The sequence below is a fragment of the Callospermophilus lateralis genome, chromosome 8, assembly GCF_048772815.1.
Source record: "Callospermophilus lateralis isolate mCalLat2 chromosome 8, mCalLat2.hap1, whole genome shotgun sequence".
Taxonomy (NCBI): domain Eukaryota; kingdom Metazoa; phylum Chordata; class Mammalia; order Rodentia; family Sciuridae; genus Callospermophilus; species Callospermophilus lateralis.
Window position 1 is genome coordinate 115,269,187 of NC_135312.1, and position 19,897 is coordinate 115,289,083.

At 32.1% G+C, this 19,897-nt stretch overlaps 1 protein-coding gene across 6 annotated transcripts in view; it reads left to right on the forward strand.

The window, feature by feature from the left end:
• The window catches only part of Lrba (LPS responsive beige-like anchor protein), a 719,595-nt gene that overhangs the window by 503,852 nt on the left and 195,846 nt on the right, over window positions 1–19,897 (forward strand). For all 6 annotated transcript variants that reach the window (XM_076865289.2, XM_076865291.2, XM_076865292.2 and 3 more), the window contains exons 41-42: window positions 17,487–17,604; window positions 19,693–19,795. In XM_076865289.2, coding sequence (XP_076721404.2) covers window positions 17,487–17,604; window positions 19,693–19,795 — 221 coding nt within the window. The remainder of the gene's footprint in view (window positions 1–17,486; window positions 17,605–19,692; window positions 19,796–19,897) is intronic.

Here is a 19,897-nt window from a genome sequence, read left to right on the forward strand (position 1 = left end):
ATACATTCCACCTAATCTGTGACTCACCCATGCCATTCCTAGATATTTACCCTGTCAAGATTTAGGTCCACAAGAAGACTACTACACAGATGTTCATATCAACTTTCTTCTTTGTAAACTAAATGAATGTCCATCAGTAGATGCATAGATACAGCAGTTATGTTTTATTTATACAATGAAGTATTATTCAGCAATGAAAAGAAATGAATCACTGATACAGCAAACAACATGAAGCAACCTGAGAACATTGTAGTGAGTGAAAGAAACCAGAAATGAAAGAGCATTGCTGTGTGATTTTATGTAAATGATGCCCCAGAATGGCAAAGCCAATCATTAGTGGAAAATCAGAACAGTGAATGTGTGGTGGAAGGATGTTGACTGTGAAGGGATGTGGGCAGTCATTCTGGGATGTCAGAAGTGGTGTATATCATGATGGGGGGGTTATATTTGTATGTGAGTTTACTAGAACTCTTCAAGCTCTATTTCTGTATATTTCACCACATGGAAATAATGCCATAATACAGTTTTAAGGAAAAAATATGGATTTAAACTGCAAGGATTTTTCTCTTTTAATTATTACGTATGGGAGGCTTTGAAAGCTTGAAATTAATTACTTTCAGAAGGAATTAGTTGCTCCATTTAGTGCTATTTTCTGTATAAATTATGAATAAAGTAAAATGAACTGAAGGAAAAAATAGAATCTTGGAAAGGGCTATATTCAGCTCAACATAAAAATGAATTAAGTGAACAAATGGGACTATTAACGTTTATGGCTGACATCATAGAGATAAGTATTTAAGGCCATTGGTCCTCAGAAATTAAAAAGTATGCACGAAACTCCAGAGATTTCCTGTTCTTGCTGCTGCATCAGACCTACAGAGGACAGAGTTGGGTGAGTAAGAAAAATGGAGGGGCGGTCTCTGAGAGGGTAACAGGTTCAGATTTGTTTCAAGTTACTGCTTGAGTGAGGCCTCACACTCCAGGACAAGGGGATTGTGTTCCAGATAGAAACCAAGAGTGAAACATTTAATGTTGAAAGGAGGTGAATTCTTATCTTAAAAGAGTGAGAAGGAAGAGAGGCCAGTCCTAGGTGAAGAAGAAACTCCAAGAATCTATGGAAATGATTTTGGAAACATTAAAGAAGAAAAACAGGTTAATAGGCTAAACCCTGGAAACTATTAAAAGAATGGAAAGAAAAAGAAATCGACTTTCATCCTACATGAGAATATTCTAAAACTGCTAATAAGATACAGTAAAAAGGTTTAGAAAATTATGTTCCTTCTTAATTTCAGATTTTATATTTCTATGCTGTGCATACATATTATTATAATTGATGCTTCGCTTGTTTTTTTAATCTGCATATGCATTTTAATTTATTTGCTTGTGTTCCCGTGATGGAACAGAGCCTCACACATGTCTGCAAACACACTAACTCTGAGATACCTCCCTAGCTCCATGTGTTTTATTTTTATGCATGCAGTTTTCCCTTTTCTTCATGGCTCTGTCTGCATTGCCTACCTTCCAGAATATCTTCTCCCATACTTAATGTGTATTAGCAGTCTACTGCATATTCTCTTGTTTTTCTCTACTTTCTTATAAATTCATCAGTGCTTTGTTATTTAGTTGTTGATACTGGGGATTGAACCCAGGTATGCCGAACCACAGGGGAATTTGTCATTCACTTAAAAAAATTAAATAATGTAATATATACAATTTGAAGTGTTGCTTTTCTTAACTCCACAATATGTTGACCATGGAAATCTACCCAAGGCAGCTTATGTGCTTTAATTCAAACTTCTTGAGGACTGAACAAGATATGATTATACAGCTAGTTTCCTAATTGATTGGATTTCACAGTCTCATTTTTCTTTTTGTTTTTGTCAACCTGAAAACTGGCAATAAACATTCTTACCTGCTTATATAATAGAATTTTTTATTCTATCATACTTTCCCTAAGTTTGGTTTGTTAAGAGCAGATGTATTTTTATTTTAATAAATTACCAAATTACTTTTCAAAGGGCATTTATATTTTTTATGTTTTGTTAGCAATATATACTTTTTTTTGCCTTCCTGTGAGCACAATTTGTGATAGCTCTTAATTTTTGCTAGTTTCTCAGGTATAAAATATCTCATTCTTACATTACTATATTTTTTACTATTACTAATAAATTTGAATTTTTTTAAATGCTGGAACTTTGAATCAGTTCTGTAATATTCCATTTTACAGACTTCATACATTTTTCTATTCATTTTCCCATGAATTTATGTGTTTATTGTATATTATAGTAACCCTTTGTCATTAAATAGATTTTCCAGATCTATTTTTTTTGGCCATTTGACTTTATCAGTACTATCTTTTGCCACTAATTTTGTGTCTCTATGAAGTTATAAGTATTCCTACATTCTGAGATCCAGTTCATGGTTTAAAAGTTCTCTCAGTTTCTATATTGTATCAACACATGAGAAGAACAACTGGGAGCTGAATGTGTGCACACCCTGTGCGGTCTAGTGATGCACTAGTATTACACGAAGCTCTGCTATCAGTTTTCAGCAGTACAACTGGCACTTTTAAAAAAGAAAGAAAATGTCAAACTGAATTTTAGTATCATGTTATTTAAATATATTTATTTAGATCTTTATTCCATATGCATTTTGTTTAAGGTGGGGTACTCCCTTTATTGGCTCTTTTCAGGTATATAATCTGTCATATAAACTTTAAATAGTTAAATGAAGGTTTTAAAAAGTCTCATTAGCATTCTAATTATAAACACATTGCATTTAAATATTAATTTTTGGTAAATCCTTGTTAATGATATTGTCTTCCTATTAAAAAGCTTTTTGAGATAGTTAGATTATAGTTTGTGTTCCCCTAATAATGTTTTATAGTTGTTTTCCTATAGCTTCTCTTTGCCTTTCTTATTTAAATTATTCATGTTTGAAGTTTTATTTTTTTACCATTGGGTTCAATTTTTTCAATTTTCTCTTGTTTCTGTATTTAAGTTCCAAGTTACTAAAATTGAGAATAGATATTGTATTTATTTTATATTTATTTTAATTAGACCATTTTTGGATATAGTAGGAGAATTATTATTTCTTTCTCCTTAATGTTTATGTTTAAATTTTATTTTTTAATTTATATCAACCTTTGCAATTTGGTGATAATTATTATTGTAATAATTGCAAACACATACTTAGTGTTTACTATGTGTCAGGTGATATTTTTATAGACTATGAATATATTAATTTAATTTTCAAAACAAGCACATGAGACAGGTATTGTAATTTAGTCCAGAGATTATGTGGTTAGCTCCAGATCACATAACTAATAATTGATGTTGGTTTCTGGTAAAAACAAATCAAAACAAACAACAACAAATAAATACCCTCTATGTAAGTTTTTAAAAATTTCATCATATACCTGTATAGCTTCTAATAAGTGCTTGCATAATATTTTCCTGTTAAATTCTTGAAATCCAAGGAAAAGCTCTTCTTAGTAATGATATATTATTCTTGTATTAATGAATTTGCTTATGAATTATTTAGAGGTATTGTATCATTAATGAAAACTTTGCTCTATAGTTTTCTACTTTGAGTCTCTAATTTTAAATTTTTAGTATTAAAGATATGCTGGCTTTATAGATGAATAATGGGGCTTCCTAATTCTTCTTTTATGACCTACAATAATTTTTTAAAATTGTAGTATATGGATAGATCAATACGTGAGAATGACCTTGATGTAATGATCAAGCCTCCAAGCATACTACCAAACATGTCTTCCCAGAAATCACAGAATACAGGGGTCAGATACCAAATTAAAGTTCTCAAAGCACATGATTTATTAAACCAATTTAAAATACATAGTGATACTGGACATTGATAATGTCCAAGTTATATTGTTATATTGTGTGTGCATGAATATGTAACAACGAATCCTACCACAAAGTGCAGTTATAATATAAAGAAAAAAATACACAGAAGAAAAGAGAGAGAGGAATGCCTATAGGCAGAGGGATGAGAGTAGGAGTCCTGGTTCATTCAACATTTATGTGTCTTTGACACTCACCTTCCTTGTTGTTCGGAGTACCTGAACTAGGAGTTAGGGAAAGTGTCCTGGGCCAATGAAACAACCAGCTATGTTTGAGAGACATAGCCTCAGGTACTCTGGTTATGACTGTAGCTAACCAGTCACCTGCTAAGTAGTTGTGGGTTCTTTCTATATTTCTTGTGCAGACAATACCCACTGAGGCCAGAATGGGACCAAACTGAGTATCATCGATTGTGGCAAATTTAAGCCTGCCATAGAGGCCAGCATTCAGAGTGTCAAGAACTGTGAAGGATGTGAAATTGTACCTTGCTTCCAAGCTACAATTTATTCTGCCAGTGTTGTGGATGCTGATAGAAGATAGGAGACAGTGACTTGTCTTAGCAGCAAAACAAGAAGAGTAAACACCTAAATGTTAGTTTCTGTTCCCTGTCCCCACATTTCATGACTTGACACGGAAAACTTTTGTAGACGGAATTGTATCCCCCCAAAACTCATACATTGAAACCCTAACACCCAATGTTGCCATATGTGGAGACAGGGTTTTTATGGGGTAATTAAGATACTCTGATTGAATAAGAGAGAAATTCTGTCTTTCCCCACTCTCACTATGTGAAGTTACAGGGAGAAGGCAGTCTTTGGCAAACCTGAAGAAACCCCTCACCAGGAACTGAATTGACTGCACCTTTGTCTTGGACTTAACTCTCTGGAACTATGAGAAATAAATTTCAGTTGTTTAAGCCAACTAATCTATGGTGGTTTTTTTAGTGCAGCCTGAGAGGATTGATATGCTATGAGCTTATACCCAGTAAACTCTGCTAGGTGAGTTTACATATCAATGGATCAACCTCCACCTTAGAGAACCCAACATTTTTACACTGGACTGTTAAGATCTGACCTTTGGCCCCAAAGTATCATTGTCTTTATTATACTGGACAGTAAATAAATCTGCCCTTTGCTCCAAAGCAAGACACTATCTGTTTTTTCCCAGGGCTGTTCACTATGAAAATACTCTTGGAAAGACCCTCAGAAACATGAGAGACCCTACTGAGGTATCTTGATTACATGACTTTTCATCTCTTTTTATTTGTAATACTTTAAAAAATATATTTTCATATATTCAATGTAATCTATTTTTTATAGATCCTGTGTGACTTCAGACTCTAAATTCATCGTACATGTTGAGCACTGTTTGAATTCTTCTGTCTCTTGGAAGCTACTTCCTTACTCATTACCTATACTTAACATAGCTTATTGTATTTACTGTACCTCATAAACTGTCTTCTTACTATGTTTAATGTTTCTTAGGATGGTTTCATCCATCCCATTTATTTTCTTGTCTTCTAAAACAGAATTGAATATCCTTAGCTAATACAGCAAATTTAAATTATATAGCAATTTAGAATGTTTATTATTTGTTCCCTTTTTGATGGGAGGTGAATATTATGCTCCGAGTTATTCTTTCTTTCTCTGGAACCTGCAAAGTCTTTGCAGACAGTACTCTTATACAGTAGTAGATATTCTAATTTGTTCTGTTTCTCAGGGGTCATTGTCTTTCATTGCTTGATGTTTAATGTCTTGAGCACAAATTGTCTCCCATATATTATGTTTGCTTTCAGTATTGTTTAGGTCCAAGGGTAATCTGGTCCTTGTTAGTCTACTTTATTAGAAGTGGAATACTCTGACACATGAATTTGACTCTTCTTTTTAATTCGGTATTGGGGTCCAACCCATGGCCTTTCATGTGTTAGGCAAGCATTCTACCACTGAGCTTCATCCCTAACCCTGAATTTGATTTTTAAAAATAAAAAAAATTTTTTTTTGCTCTTTGTGCTTTCTTGTAGTTTTCCATTTTACTTTTCTACCCTATTTTGGGTTTTGCTGTTTATGTTAATATGTTCTCAGATTCTCAGATTGTAGGTAGTTTGTGACGCTGATCTGGCTCTTTATCCCGCAGTCAACATCTTCTTTGATTCTCAAAATGTGTTAGGTACTGGGAATAGGAAGATGACTGAGGCTAGTGCTTAAGTATGAATTCCAGTCTAGAGGAAAGTATGCAACTGCTTGGAGAGTTATGCATTAAAATCAGGTTAACTCTGAAAATCTTTTTTAAAAAGTATTTATTGTTTTTTGTAGTTGTAGATGGACAGAAGGACAGAATGTCTTTATTTTATTTGTTTATTTTTTCCCTTTATTAAATTATTTATTCTAATTTGTTATACATGATGACAGAATGCAATTCATTTCATATTACACATATAGAGCACAATTTTTTAAGTCTCTCGTTGTACACAAAGTATTTTCACACCATTCATGTCTTCATACATGTACTTAGGGTAATGATGTCTAACTCATTCCACCTCCTACCCCCTTACCCCTTCCCCTCTTTTCCCTCCCCTTTGCCCTATCTAAAGTTCCTCCATTCCTCCCATGCTCCCCTTTATCCCCCCATTGACCTTATGAGTCAGCATCCTCATATCAAAGAAAACATTCAGCCTTTGGTTTTTTGGGATTGACTTACTTTACTTAGCATTATACTCTCCAACTCCATCCATTTACTTGTAAATGCCATGATTTTATTCTCTTTTAATGCTGAGTAATGTTCCATTGTGTATGTATACCAAAGTTTCCCCATCAGTTAATCTACTAAAGGGCATCTGGGTTGGTTCCACAATTTAGCTATTGTGAATTGTGCTGCTATAGACATTGATATGGCTGTGTCCCTGTAGTATGCTGTTTTTAAGTCCTTTGGGTATAAACTGCAGAGTGGAGTAGCTGGGTCAAATTCCAAGTCCATTCCAAGTTTTCCAAGGAATCTCCATATTGCTTTTCATATTTGCAGTCCCACCAGCAATGTATGAGTGTGCCTTTTCCCCCACATCCTTGGCAACGCTTATTTTTGTTTGTTTTCTTGATAGCTGTGATTCTGACTGGAGTGAGATGAAATCTTAGAGTGCTTTTGATTTGCATTTTTCTAATTGGTAGAGATGTTGAACATTTTTTTCATGTGTTTGTTGATTGATTGTGTATCCTCTTCTGAGAAGTACCTGTTCAGTTCCTTGGCCCATTTATTGATTGGGTACATCAGTGACAAATCCTCAGAAAGAGAAACTCAGAAAACCACTCCATTTACAATAGCCTCAAAAAACAAAACAAAAACCTTGGGAATAAACTTAACGAAAGAGATGAAATACCTCTACAATGAAAACTACAGCTAATGAAAGAAATTAAAGAAGACCTTAGAAGATGGAAAGATCTACCTTGTTCTTAGATAGGCAGAATTAATATTGTCAAAATGACCATACTACCAAAAGCACTATACAGATTCAATGCAATCCCAATCAAAAAGCAATCATGAAATTCATCTGGAAAAATAAGAGACCCAGAATAGCCAAAGCAATCCCTAGCAAGAACAATGAAGCTGGTGGCATCACTATACCAGATCTTAAACTGGTGGCATCACTATACCAGATTGTACTACAGAGCAATAGTAACAAAAATGGCATGGTATTGGCACCAAAAGAGACCTGTAGACCAGTGATACAGAATAGAGGACACGGAGACTAACCCACATAATTACAGTTACCTTATATTAGACAGAGGTACCAAAGATATACATTGGAGAAAAGATAGCCTCTTCAACAAATGATGCTAGGAAAACTGAAATACGCATGTAATAAAATGAAATTAAACCTTTTTCTCTCACCATGCACAAAACTCAACATAAAGTGGATCAAGGACCTAGGAATTAAATCAGAGATCTTGTGCTTAATGGAAGAAAAAGTAGGCCCAAGTCTCCATCATGTGGGATTAGGCCCCAACTTACTTAATAAGACTCCTATAGTGCAAGAATTAAAACCAAGAATCAATAAATGGGATGGATTCAAACTAAAAAGCTTCTTCTCAGCGAAAGAAACAATCAGTGAGGTGAATAGAGAGCCCACAGAATGGAGCAAATCTTTACCACAAGCACATCAGATAAAGCACTAATGTCTGGGATATATATAGCACTCAAAAAATGTAACACACACAAAACAAACAAACAACAACAACAAAAAACCCCAAATAACCCAATTAACAAAATGGGCTTATTTGTTTATTTTTATATGGTGCTGAGGATTTAACTCAGTGCCTGACAACGTGCTAGGTGTGTGCACTGCCACTGAGCTGCAGCCCCAGTCCTGAAAATCGTATTTAACTTATTTTCATAGTATTCTGTAATTCTATGTTATTTAATAAAACAGCTTTTTTGGAGATTTTATCCAAAGTTGAATGTGGGCACAATATTTAAATTCATATTCTGTTAAGAAACTACATATAAACATACATTTATAATGAACTCCAACTACATAAGATGAGTACTTAATAGGAGACAGAAAACTAAAGAACTGAAGTAGAAAAGTGTTTTCATATTATTAGGAAAAAGTCTTCTGGGGATTTTAGGTGTATAGCATTAAGTTCTATGTGACTTTTTTTTTTTATTTTGCATTTTATTTCTTTTCCTTGCTGTTTGAATAACAAAAAGGAAATTTCTTGAAATTAAACAAACGTTTTCCCTTGAATTCATTTAAATGACTTAGTCAACTCAGAAACTTCCAGTGGCTAATTCATATTATATCTGCTTCAAAGAGAATAAGTAATCTTTCAATAAATAAGTTGAAGTTACCAAAACTTGAAGACTTAGGTCAAATACCTAGGGAGGATTTTGTTTTGTATTTTTTAAAATTTGTTCTAGTTAGTTATACATGACAGCAGAATGCTCTTTGATTCATTGTACACAAATGGAGCACAATTTTTCACTTATGGTTGTACACAAAGTCGGGTCACACCATTTATGCAATCATACATATACCTAGGGATATAATAATGTCCCTCTCATTCCACCATCTTTCATACCCCCATACCTTCTCCCTTCCCCTTCCCTCCCCTTCCCTTCTCTCCCCTTTGCCCAATCCAAAATTCCTCCACTCATCCCCACCCCCATCCTGGATTAGCATTCACTTATCAGAGAAAACATTTGGCCTGTTGTTTTTTGGGAATGGTTTATTTGGCTTAGCATGATATTCTCCAAACTCCATTTATTTGCAAATTTATCTGCAAATGCCATAATTTTATTCTCTTTTATTGCTGAGTAATATTCTGTTGTATATATACCACAGTTTCTTTATCCATTCATCTATTGAGGGGCATCTAGGTTGATTCCACAGTTTGGCAGTTTTGAATTGTGCTGCTATAAACATTGATGTGGCTGCATCACTGCAATATGCTCTTTTTAAGTCCTTTGGGTATAGATCAAGGAGTGGGATAGCTGGGTCAAATGGTGGTTCCGTTTCAACTTTTTTAAAAAGAATCTTCATACTATTTTACAGATTGGTTGCACCAATTTGCAGTTCCACCAGCAATGTATGAGTGTGCCTTTTCCCCCATATTAGGGAGGATTTTTGGTATCAATTTAAAATTGAGATTGAGTTCAGAAAGGAAGAACTGGCACCAAGAGGAAAACTAGTTTGTGTCCTTCGATTGTTTTTAAAATTAGTCAGTTTTTTAGTAATGTAGGTTTAAATTGAAATATTAAGGAATAGGAAGCTTATGACTATTAAGAATCAGTATATGGACTAATAGGCAGGAATTCCTTATAGCTTGAACACAGGGGCAATACATTTTACTTGTACAAGTTTTTGAGAAGTGATTAGGAATATTTTCAACCACAATGGAAAAAATTATAAAGTATAATTTGTGCTCCCATTTTTCTCTCATCGTTTTAAGGAAGAACTGAACAAAAATATTTGTGAAGAAAAACAATAATCATATTGTTAGCATAAAAATGCAAAAGTCATTTTTACTATAAGCAAGTTAGGCAGAGCAGTGTTAAAAATTTGGGAAGAAAGTAATTAAATTAGGGAAATGTTTTTCTTGGTCTTTTTCTAATTTTAAGAGCATAAAAACATATGCATGTCTATGCCTACCATATTAATAAAATGAAAGGGTATTAGTAATGATTATGTTTTACAGGCATTTTCTGAATTAGATGAAACTCTTTACTGGGTAAAGGTTAAAAAAAAAAGTTAAGATTTTAACTGCAAAATATTGGAATTTACCTGGTTGTGGTAGCACATACATGTAATCCTAGTCTTGAGAGGCTGAGGTAGGAAGATTGCATGTTTGAGGCCAGGCTGGACAATTTCATGAGACCCTGTCTGAAAATAAAAAGGGCTGGGGAGTAACCCAATGGTAGAGTGCCCCTGGCTTCGATACCCAGTTCTGGGAAAAATAAATTGGAATTTTATATTGAAAATTTTCTTTGGTACAGGTTAATTGTATTATCTGGGAATCTTTCACACCTTGTTCAAGATAAAATTGACCTTGTGGCTTTTACTTTTGTTATGTTTATATTTTAAAAGGTAACTTAAATTCAGATATCTCAATTTTAATTCAGAAACTTATCTAATTTATACTGATATTGCTCTGCAAATTTAATAACTAACTCTTTGTCGTATGTGCTTCTATGAAAAAGATGTGAAGTACATTCATATTCTGTAATATTATTTCTCAATACCCTTTTTGGTATATCTTGGATTCTTGTTTTCTTTTTAAAAAATCATACCATAGTTTTAGTTTAAAAATCGAATTAAAAATTAGTTGAAAGATGGATTAATACCTTCTTTGTTCTTTTCCTTCATTATTACATTTTGCTTTTGACTCATTAAGATGTATATTAAATGTTAATTCAATAACAGATGACTTTTATGATGCTTACTTTAGAATGCAAATTATTTTTAAGATGAGGAATATTGAAAATAAAACAGAACCAAGTGAAGAGTCTGAATTATTACAGGCCACAGACTTAAAAGTGCATCACTTTGCACAAATATTAAATTATGAAATGGGAATTTCAGTTTGCCATAAATCTGTCTGCCATAGCAGCTTAAAATAAAATAGTTCTACCCATCTAAAGCAACATCAATTTGCCAGTCAGTGCTTCATGTATCAAAGAGCGTTCTGTGAAAATATCAATATCATTGGTTAATATAAATGAAATTAATTTTTAAAGCTGGGCTAAAGGTTGACATCTGAAAAATTGCATTACTTTGCAGAAGAGAAATTTCTGTCTTCTAGTGAAATTTCAGGTCATGAGGGCAAGTAATTTTCACAATCTTCAATGGGAGCCAGTGAAATATGAACTTCATTGTCACCTAGCCCCAAAGCGATAAGATAAAATGAGCTGATACATCATTTGCTGTGGTTTTATCATCTCCCTCAGTAATTGGAAGAGAAAACACAAGAGTATGTGCGTTTGTGTGCTCCCTTGCTGCCCCTCCCAACTGCCCCATCATCCACACCCAGTCTAAAGCCATTTTAGCCCAATCAATACAAAGGTCATATAGCATTTTATTTATATATTTTTAATTTTTCATGCTGACTAAACCTGCCAAGTAGAACATTAGAGTAATGAATATGTTTAATTGAATTTGTCACCCATGAAAATGCTAAGGAGAATACTATACTACATCATAGCACCAGTAAGCAGGAGGAAATATACTATGCAGATAAAATAATTAAATAACAACTGGAAATTAATTTAAAAGGTAATTTCTTTTAGTATTCATGAATTTTATTTTTATTTTGCTTTTTTGTTGAAGTCTAGGAGACATTCTACGTGTTCATGGGTATACGTTTAATAATGAAATTACCATCTTAAAATTCACTTAAGTCAACTGCAAGTCATTTTCATGTTCAAAAAATGATCTCTATATCTTGCTTTAAAAATATATCTTTGAGGAATTAAAACTAAAAGCAAGTGGATGATGATGAAATAAAAGTACTTAGACCAACTAGAATTCAATATTATTTAATAGGATAAATTGTTATATTTTGATATCAAGTTTCAGAGAAAATTATATATAACAAAATATAAAATTATTAATAGTAATAATATAATTTTAAAATAATTGATTAAGTTACTTTAAGTTGTTGAAATTATGTTTATTGTCAGTAAAACATAAAAATTGTACATATATTTGCTGCTGAGTTGATATGAGTATTTTTAGCATGTGTTTTCATTTAAAAAATATTTCAAATATTAACTATTTTCCCATATTAAAGTTATAAATCTTGTGACTATAATTCATAACTGTATTCTCTGAATATAAGATATAGAGAATATTTTCTAGAGTTTGCTAATAGAGGCACTGTTGCTTAATGGATGGTATGATTAGTTTACATTTTTATGCTAGGTTTAAGTTATTTTTCTTGATATATATGTGTGTGTGTGTGTGTGTGTGTGTGTGTGTTTGTGTCACATATGTATGTATCATTTGGAAATTGTTTTGTTGTGAAATTTCAAATACTGTTCTTGTTATCAGTCATCTGATTTTCATCTCATTACCTACTTCTTCAGAAGTCAGTATGGAATTGTCTGAAAGAGTAAAACTGCTCCAGAAATTAAGAATTATTTAAAATAAAAAATGCTATGCTAATTTTAAACATTAAGAATTATTTTTCTTTTTCTTTTTCTTTTTCTTTTTTTTTGTACTGGGGATTGAATCCAGGTTCTTACCCATGCAAGATAAGCACTTTACCACTGAGCTACATCCCCAGCACAAGAATAGTATTTTTTTTTTTAAGTATTCTTTGTTGATTCTATATATGAAGACTTCCATGTAAATATTTCTTATTTTTGAGATTAAATATTGTCTTCCATGTAAATACTTCTTATTTTGAGGATTAAATATTATCCCACTTTTAAAGTTTTATCTTTAAGGAGAATTTTGAAACATTTTAAATGTAGCACCCCCCCCCCCATTTTTTTACTTAAATGAAATAAATGTGGCTTGAATTATTCTAAATCTATTTTTCAAAAATATCAGATATTTGGTCAATAAAGATATCATCTAGTTGTGTTATAAATGTGAGTTTCTATTTTTTTATGAGGACGAGAAAAACAAAAGAGTTTTACTTGGATTAATTCATAGGCTTTTGCAAAATGGGTGGTTAAAGGGAGATAAAGTGCTTTACTTTTAAGCTAAGAATAAATGTAACATGGTGAAGAAATTGTCTTATGTATTCATACTATACTATTGTAGAATAGAAGAAAGAAATGTGTATATTTGGAAAAAAATAACATACTTTTTTAGAAAGCACAATTTTATATAATTTTTAAAAGATGTTGTTGTAATGTAAAGAAATGTAGTATACATATTATATATGTAAATTAAATATCGATTTCTTTTTCTCCTAATGCACTTAATTCAACATTTAACTTGTAAACCAGTTTTATTGAGATAAATTGTAAAAAAAAAAAAGTGAAAGTTGAATTCACTAATAATCATACTAACAGTAATAAAACAAGGTGGTAAACATTCTGTGACAGTGCTCCGGGCTTAAGCTTTCAAGCTATTCTAGACTTGGGGTCATAACTGCAGAGCAATGGTAATGATACTGTTTCCATAGCAACTGATTCATCTGAGGGCTAGACCTCTGTCTAGGGTGTTGTCAGTATATGTAGAGTTTCAGTGAACAGAAAGTCCCAAAGAAGGGTCTGCTTCTACCTAATCCAGTTTTAATTGAACTCTAGAGACTTTGAAGTGAAGCCATAGACCTGGCCTATACTACTATTCCAATAAGAAATGAACCTCTTGCTTAGACTAGGCCTCAGCTGCTTTTCAGTACTGACATCTTTTCCTAATGAAATGTTATTATATCAATTTTAGGTAGTACATCTTTAGTTCAGATGTTCTTCAGTTCTCTTTTAAACCCTGTCTTGACCATAATAGTAATATTATTTTTTTAAATAGGTCAGTATTATACAAGTTTTAAATGTTTGATACCTTTGAGAGTTCTAAGTAATTTTGTGTTTCTCCTGTTTCTTTTTTTCTTTGACTTTGAAAATATCACTTTGCCTTCTTATATTTAACTTTGGAAGCTCACCGTCATACAGTTGGTATGATACTACTCATTTCATATTTGGAAATACACAGAGCAATGCTGGATACTGTTTATGAATGTGAATGCTAGTTGTATTAAAATTTACTTGAGGAATAAGGAACCTCAAAATAAAGATACTCATTGGCTGTGACAAAAGAGGAAAATGGGATCCGAAAGGGTTATGTATGGGAGGTTCTTTTTGAGTGGGGGGTACTGGGAAACTCAGGGGCACTTGACCACTGAGCCACATCCCCAGAGCCGTTGGGATTACAGGTGTGCACTACCGCACCTGGTCAGTGTTGGAGTTTTGACACTCTCTGTTTTACTTTAATTATTTTTTAGAAAATAATGCAATAATATGGCAAAATGATAGGATTTTATAAGATTGAGTAGTGTGTGCATGGAGCATGTCATTTTTTATAGTTTCAAATATTTTTGACATTTGGTAACAAAACATTTTAAATGAGTACGACACTTGTATTTTACAATCAATCTTTGAATAATAATACAATTTAAAGGAAGGGAATAGAAATTGAATTTTTGATTAATCAAAAAATGAGTTCAGTACATTAAAAGTACATTAAAAATCTTTTTTTGCTTCTTTTTTATTGATTTAAAAAAATGACAATGTAATGCATTACAATTCTTATTACACGTATACAGCAAAATTTTTTCGTATCTCTGGTTGTATATAAAGTATGTTTTAGTAAGGTTAGTTCTGCTAATAAGTGGAAGACCATAGAATATAATTAAAATTTTAGTTGACCAATTATGACTGTGCAGTGGTTGGCATCACTGTTATGAGCAAAAGGTCTTACCATACAACTCTACTTACAAAAGGTAAAATCTTCAAACCAATGTGTAATATTCTTACCATATCATAGAGTATAAAGGATCCTTCAATATTTGTATTCTTTTGATTTTCCTCTTTCATCTTAACCCAAGTGCAGGAAAACAAATGTGTTTATTAAATTTCCAGTGAGTTAGGTTCTAGTTTAACAAATCTATAATACTTTAGAAATGTTATAGTGTTTTTTAATGGAAACTCTGGGCTTTTGGATTAGAAAACCTGGGAGTAGGCTGGGCTCTGCTACTAAGTTGCCAAGGGTCTTTTCTGTTAAATATTTAACATGGGTGGGCCCCATTTTCCTTATGAATACAGTAACAATTTATTGGTTTATAAGTGTTATTGAACATATATTAGCTTCTTTAAAGTATAATAAATCCAGAGTGGCAAACTCATATGTAGATGGAAACTAGGCAGATAATAGTGATTGAATGCTCATTTCACATTAGTAATGAATGATGTAAAAACTATAACAAAACAGAGAAAGTGCTTGCCAGTTGTTACCATTTGGCACATCTAGGTTGGCCAGATACTCTACTTTTTCCCAGGAATCCAGAAATCTGCATATTTATGTAAATAGCCATTTTCTCAGTTATTTTCATGGCTTGAAATTTTATCAAAATATCATATGTACCAGAGAAAATCAACTGAGAACATATAAAGAACTTAAGTTACTATACTGTAATTCATTTAATTGTTCAAAATAACTACTTTTTACCACATTATTTTTGGTTTTTTAAAAATATTTTTAGTTGTAGATGGACACAATACCTTTATTTTTGTATGTGCTTCTAAGGATTGAACCCAGTGCCTCATACATGCTTGGCAAGTGCTCTGCCACTAAGCTACAGCCCCAGCCCAATGCCGTATATTTTTCAAGTCAGTGAACATAGAGTGCATTCACAGTTTTAGCTTAAAGATAATTTTTAAAATTATTATTATTATTATTTTGACCATGCTGGGAACTGAATCCAGGGTTACAAAAGTGCTAAACAGGTGCTCCACTACTGATCTACATCTCCAGCCTTCAAATTGAATTTACTCTTGTATTAGTGCAGAAGGGGCAAGATAAACAAACAAATGTTATAATATCAGATAGTGATAAATATAATGAAGAAAATTTGATAATTTGGGGGAGGGAGTAGAGTTTAGGTCCTTTGGCTTCTCTGAAAATGTGACACCTGAATAGATATCTAAATGTGAGAATGAGTTAACCATGTGGAGATTTGGGAGAAGATCATTGTAGGCAGAGGGTGAAATAAGAAGTTAAAAAATCTTGAGTAATACTAACATTTTTGTCTTCTGTCTGCATGTTCATTTCTCTTGTTCTTCCTTACACAGGTACTTGTTGTATAACTGAGTAGTAGAAATTCTCTATTGCCAATTTCAAAATTGAGGGCATGATTAGTTGTTGCGTCCTTTGAAGTTTTTACTTTATTTATTAAAAAAAAAAAAACCAACAAACCCGTACTTTAGAGTTGAGCCCATTTTTTAGCTCCTCTTGTTCCAATAATAGAATTGTTTCTCTCGAAAAATTGAAATACATACTGAAGTAAAGGTTTTTTTTTTTCTTTCAAAGAAACTACATTTTATGTCAAAGAATGTAGATTCATTTGCAGTTAGGATTTGGAAAATGGAAATGAGAAAAGAAAAAGTCAGTTTGTGTAGAATAAATGGTGGTTACTTTTAAGTGATATCTGAAATTAAGATTTTCATGAAATATTGATAACAAATGCTCATTTTCTGTGTGGAGAAATGTTGAATCTGATTTCTTTTTAACACTTTCATAATTGAACTTTTGAAATGATCTTTTTGAAAAATAAAACTTGATTAATGAGGCAACAAAGTGGCTTAGGACTAAAGACAGGATTATTTTGAATTGGCAAAGCATTTTAAGCAATTGTGTCTGTCACATGGAATGACAAGAATTGTAACAAGTCACTCTGACAACTACCTATTCCATAGGGAGATTATGCTGAGTTCATTTGTAGGTTTATACTTAGCTTTAGCTGACAAAATGATACTTAACCTCTTTTACAGTTAGTCTTTATGTTTTCTGAATGAGTTGCCTTAAATATGACCTTAAAATGTGCGATTTTTAAAAAATTATTTATTTTTTAATTGTAGTTTAACACAATATCTTTATTTTATTTATTTATTTTTATGTGGTGCTGAGAATCAAACCCAGGGACTCACATATGCTAGGCGAGCGCTCTACCACTGAGCCCTAGTCCTAGCCCCAGCCCCAAAATGTGTGATTATTTTTTAAAGTTATGAAACTTATTTTTGAAAGTATGTAAAAAGTGACTATCCGATTTGTATATATGTGATTCAGAAGCATGTATGACATTCTTTGGAAATTTTCTTTCTTTTTAAGGTTTTATTTGAAACTTTCCATGACTAAATAAATAAATAAATAATATAATATGCACTTCCTGAGAAGCAATAGATTATGTCATTGTTTTTAAAAGCCGAAATATATATTCATAACTATATGCTTTGTAGTGTTACTCTGCTTTTACATTTAAGCTTCTTTCATATAAGTTAAAACACATTTTCTTAGTTGAGTTCTTTGAAATTGTTTTTCTTAATAGTCTATTTTAATTGGGGGAAAGATGAAAAACAAAAAAGCTTCCTATTGTCACTCACTTGGGTTATGTTTTTCCTCACTAGATCCTGGCATATACTGAAGGGCTGCATGGAAAATGGCTGTTCACAGAGATACGATCCATCTTTTCTCGTCGTTATCTTTTGCAAAATACAGCCCTGGAGATCTTTATGGCTAACAGAGGTAATATGTTTCAGAAGTATGTTGTTACAAAACTAAATTCCATTTCTCAGATTTCATTTTTGTACATATCATATTGTTTCCATTTAGATTGGATTTTGTAGTCTCCTAGTGCTCTACTGACCTCATTTTTTTAATACCACATGGATCTTCCTGGGCTTTCTCTATCCTCTTGATCACTTACAGTATAATTTGAATTTCTTTTCCTTTGCTGGCTGTATCACAGACTGATGCAGGATTGTGTAAATATGGGACATATTTAACCATTTATTCAGTTGCAGAGTTTTGATATCTTCAGCATTACTTAGATGCTTAAACTCCTTCTGGTAGGTGGCTGCATTTGGGAGCAGGAAAAGATAATCAAATGACTCATACATTTATCTTATCTTCTGTCTAATGTATTGCTATTTTTAAAGGAACCATCAGAAAATTACCTTGAATTGTCATGGTTGCTTTGTATTACATCATTCTTGAAAGTTGAGCTAAAATTCTATTTGTGGGTTTACAGTGGAACTTGGTGAAATCCATTAAGACAAGAAGGGGGACAAGTTTAATTTGAAGGAAAAGCATCATTGGGTATTAGTAAAGGTATATAAGGGAAAATATATAAAATCTGGTGATTTATTATACATATACTTGGTATATATGTAGGTTGATGGTTTCTTTTTTGTTTTTGTTTTCTGTAATCTACAAGTTGTTACTTTAAAAATCTACACACAACAGTATACATTCCATACATACATCTTTTCTCTTGAAATCATATGTCTTTAGAGAATATAAATATCTTTAGGAAAAATGTTTTTCTCTTTCCTAGGGGGCCTCCTCCCCACAAACACCTCTTTTCCCTAATGTAAACATTATTCGACTAAGGCAGATAATCAAGGGAATGTTTCACACTTTAGTTCAGTCTGTATTCTTGTTGTCCCAAAGGAGTTGAAGCCTTATAATATTTATTACTTGCTCATCCTCATTCATTTTCTTTCTTAAAATTTCTTATGCACTCTTACTTTTGTGTGAGTGCTTTCTCTTGCCGTTCTCTGCTGGTCTTGGTCATATGCCATAACCTATGATGGATTTTTCTTCATGTTTTACTCCTGGATTCAATACAGTAGTGAATATATAAGGAAAGCTTATTTAAATGGTACATGACATTACTAAATATTTTGTAGGTGCTTAGTGAATGATTGATGACTAGTTAGTAATGCCAGTGTTTAAAAACGCAACATATATTTTCTTTTTGGCCTGAGTATTCTTTTCAGGACAGATGGAGAAGAAGGACCACTTTCTGTATGAGCACTGTGGTCTACATAGGGTTCTGATGTAATATTAACATAAAATTAAAATCTCAAGACTGATAACATTAATATCTTCTACAGTCTTCTGATTTTATGACTTTTTTCATGTTTAAAGTGGATAAGATATAAAAGGCTCTTGTAAACTTACATCCGGTATATTGAATATGTTTATATATTGATAGATGCTTCTTGATATTCCCAAACATGTATTAGAAGGCTCTTAAATTTGATATTAAGCATAGAGGAAAATTTTTCTTTAGGTCACAAATTGTTCTGAATTACATGAACTTATGAAACATCAACATGTAAACATTGTAAAGAGAATTATTTTTAAGCTGTTCATTATTGGAAATAAATAAATAAATGATGATTTCATAGCTGTATGTGTAGCTTTTAGTGTTCTATGATTAACTATGTAAAATTGAATTTTAATAGTTCTTTCTAGTAATTCATAGAAATAAATTTGACTCATCAAAATTCAATTTTGTAAATTAAAAATTATAGCAAGGTAATCTCATTTTCATAATACAAAAATGTAACACCAGTTGTTAGAACTCCTGATAGTATTTTTGGTAAGAAATATCAGAAGTAAAATGAATATCCTTTCTGGAATATTAACTAAAACTTTATATGTAGTAAAATAAAGAGGACATCGTGAGAATTGTGTTTCATAGAGAATTGTGTTTAATAGAGAATTGTATTAAATGTAGTGTAACTATTTCATTAGATCAAGAAGTCAGTTTCCCCAAAAGGACATCAAATTGTGTTCTAATTTTTAAAAAATTATTTGTCGTAGTTGCTGTAATGTTCAACTTCCCAGACCCTGCAACAGTAAAGAAAGTGGTTAACTATCTACCTCGTGTTGGTATTGGAACCAGTTTTGGATTACCTCAAACCAGGTACTGTTTTATATAAGAAAATGTGGAAAATAATCTTCATTAGTATTCTCATTAACTATTAATACTCTTATTAAAATTAATCTGTATTAATATTCTTACTTA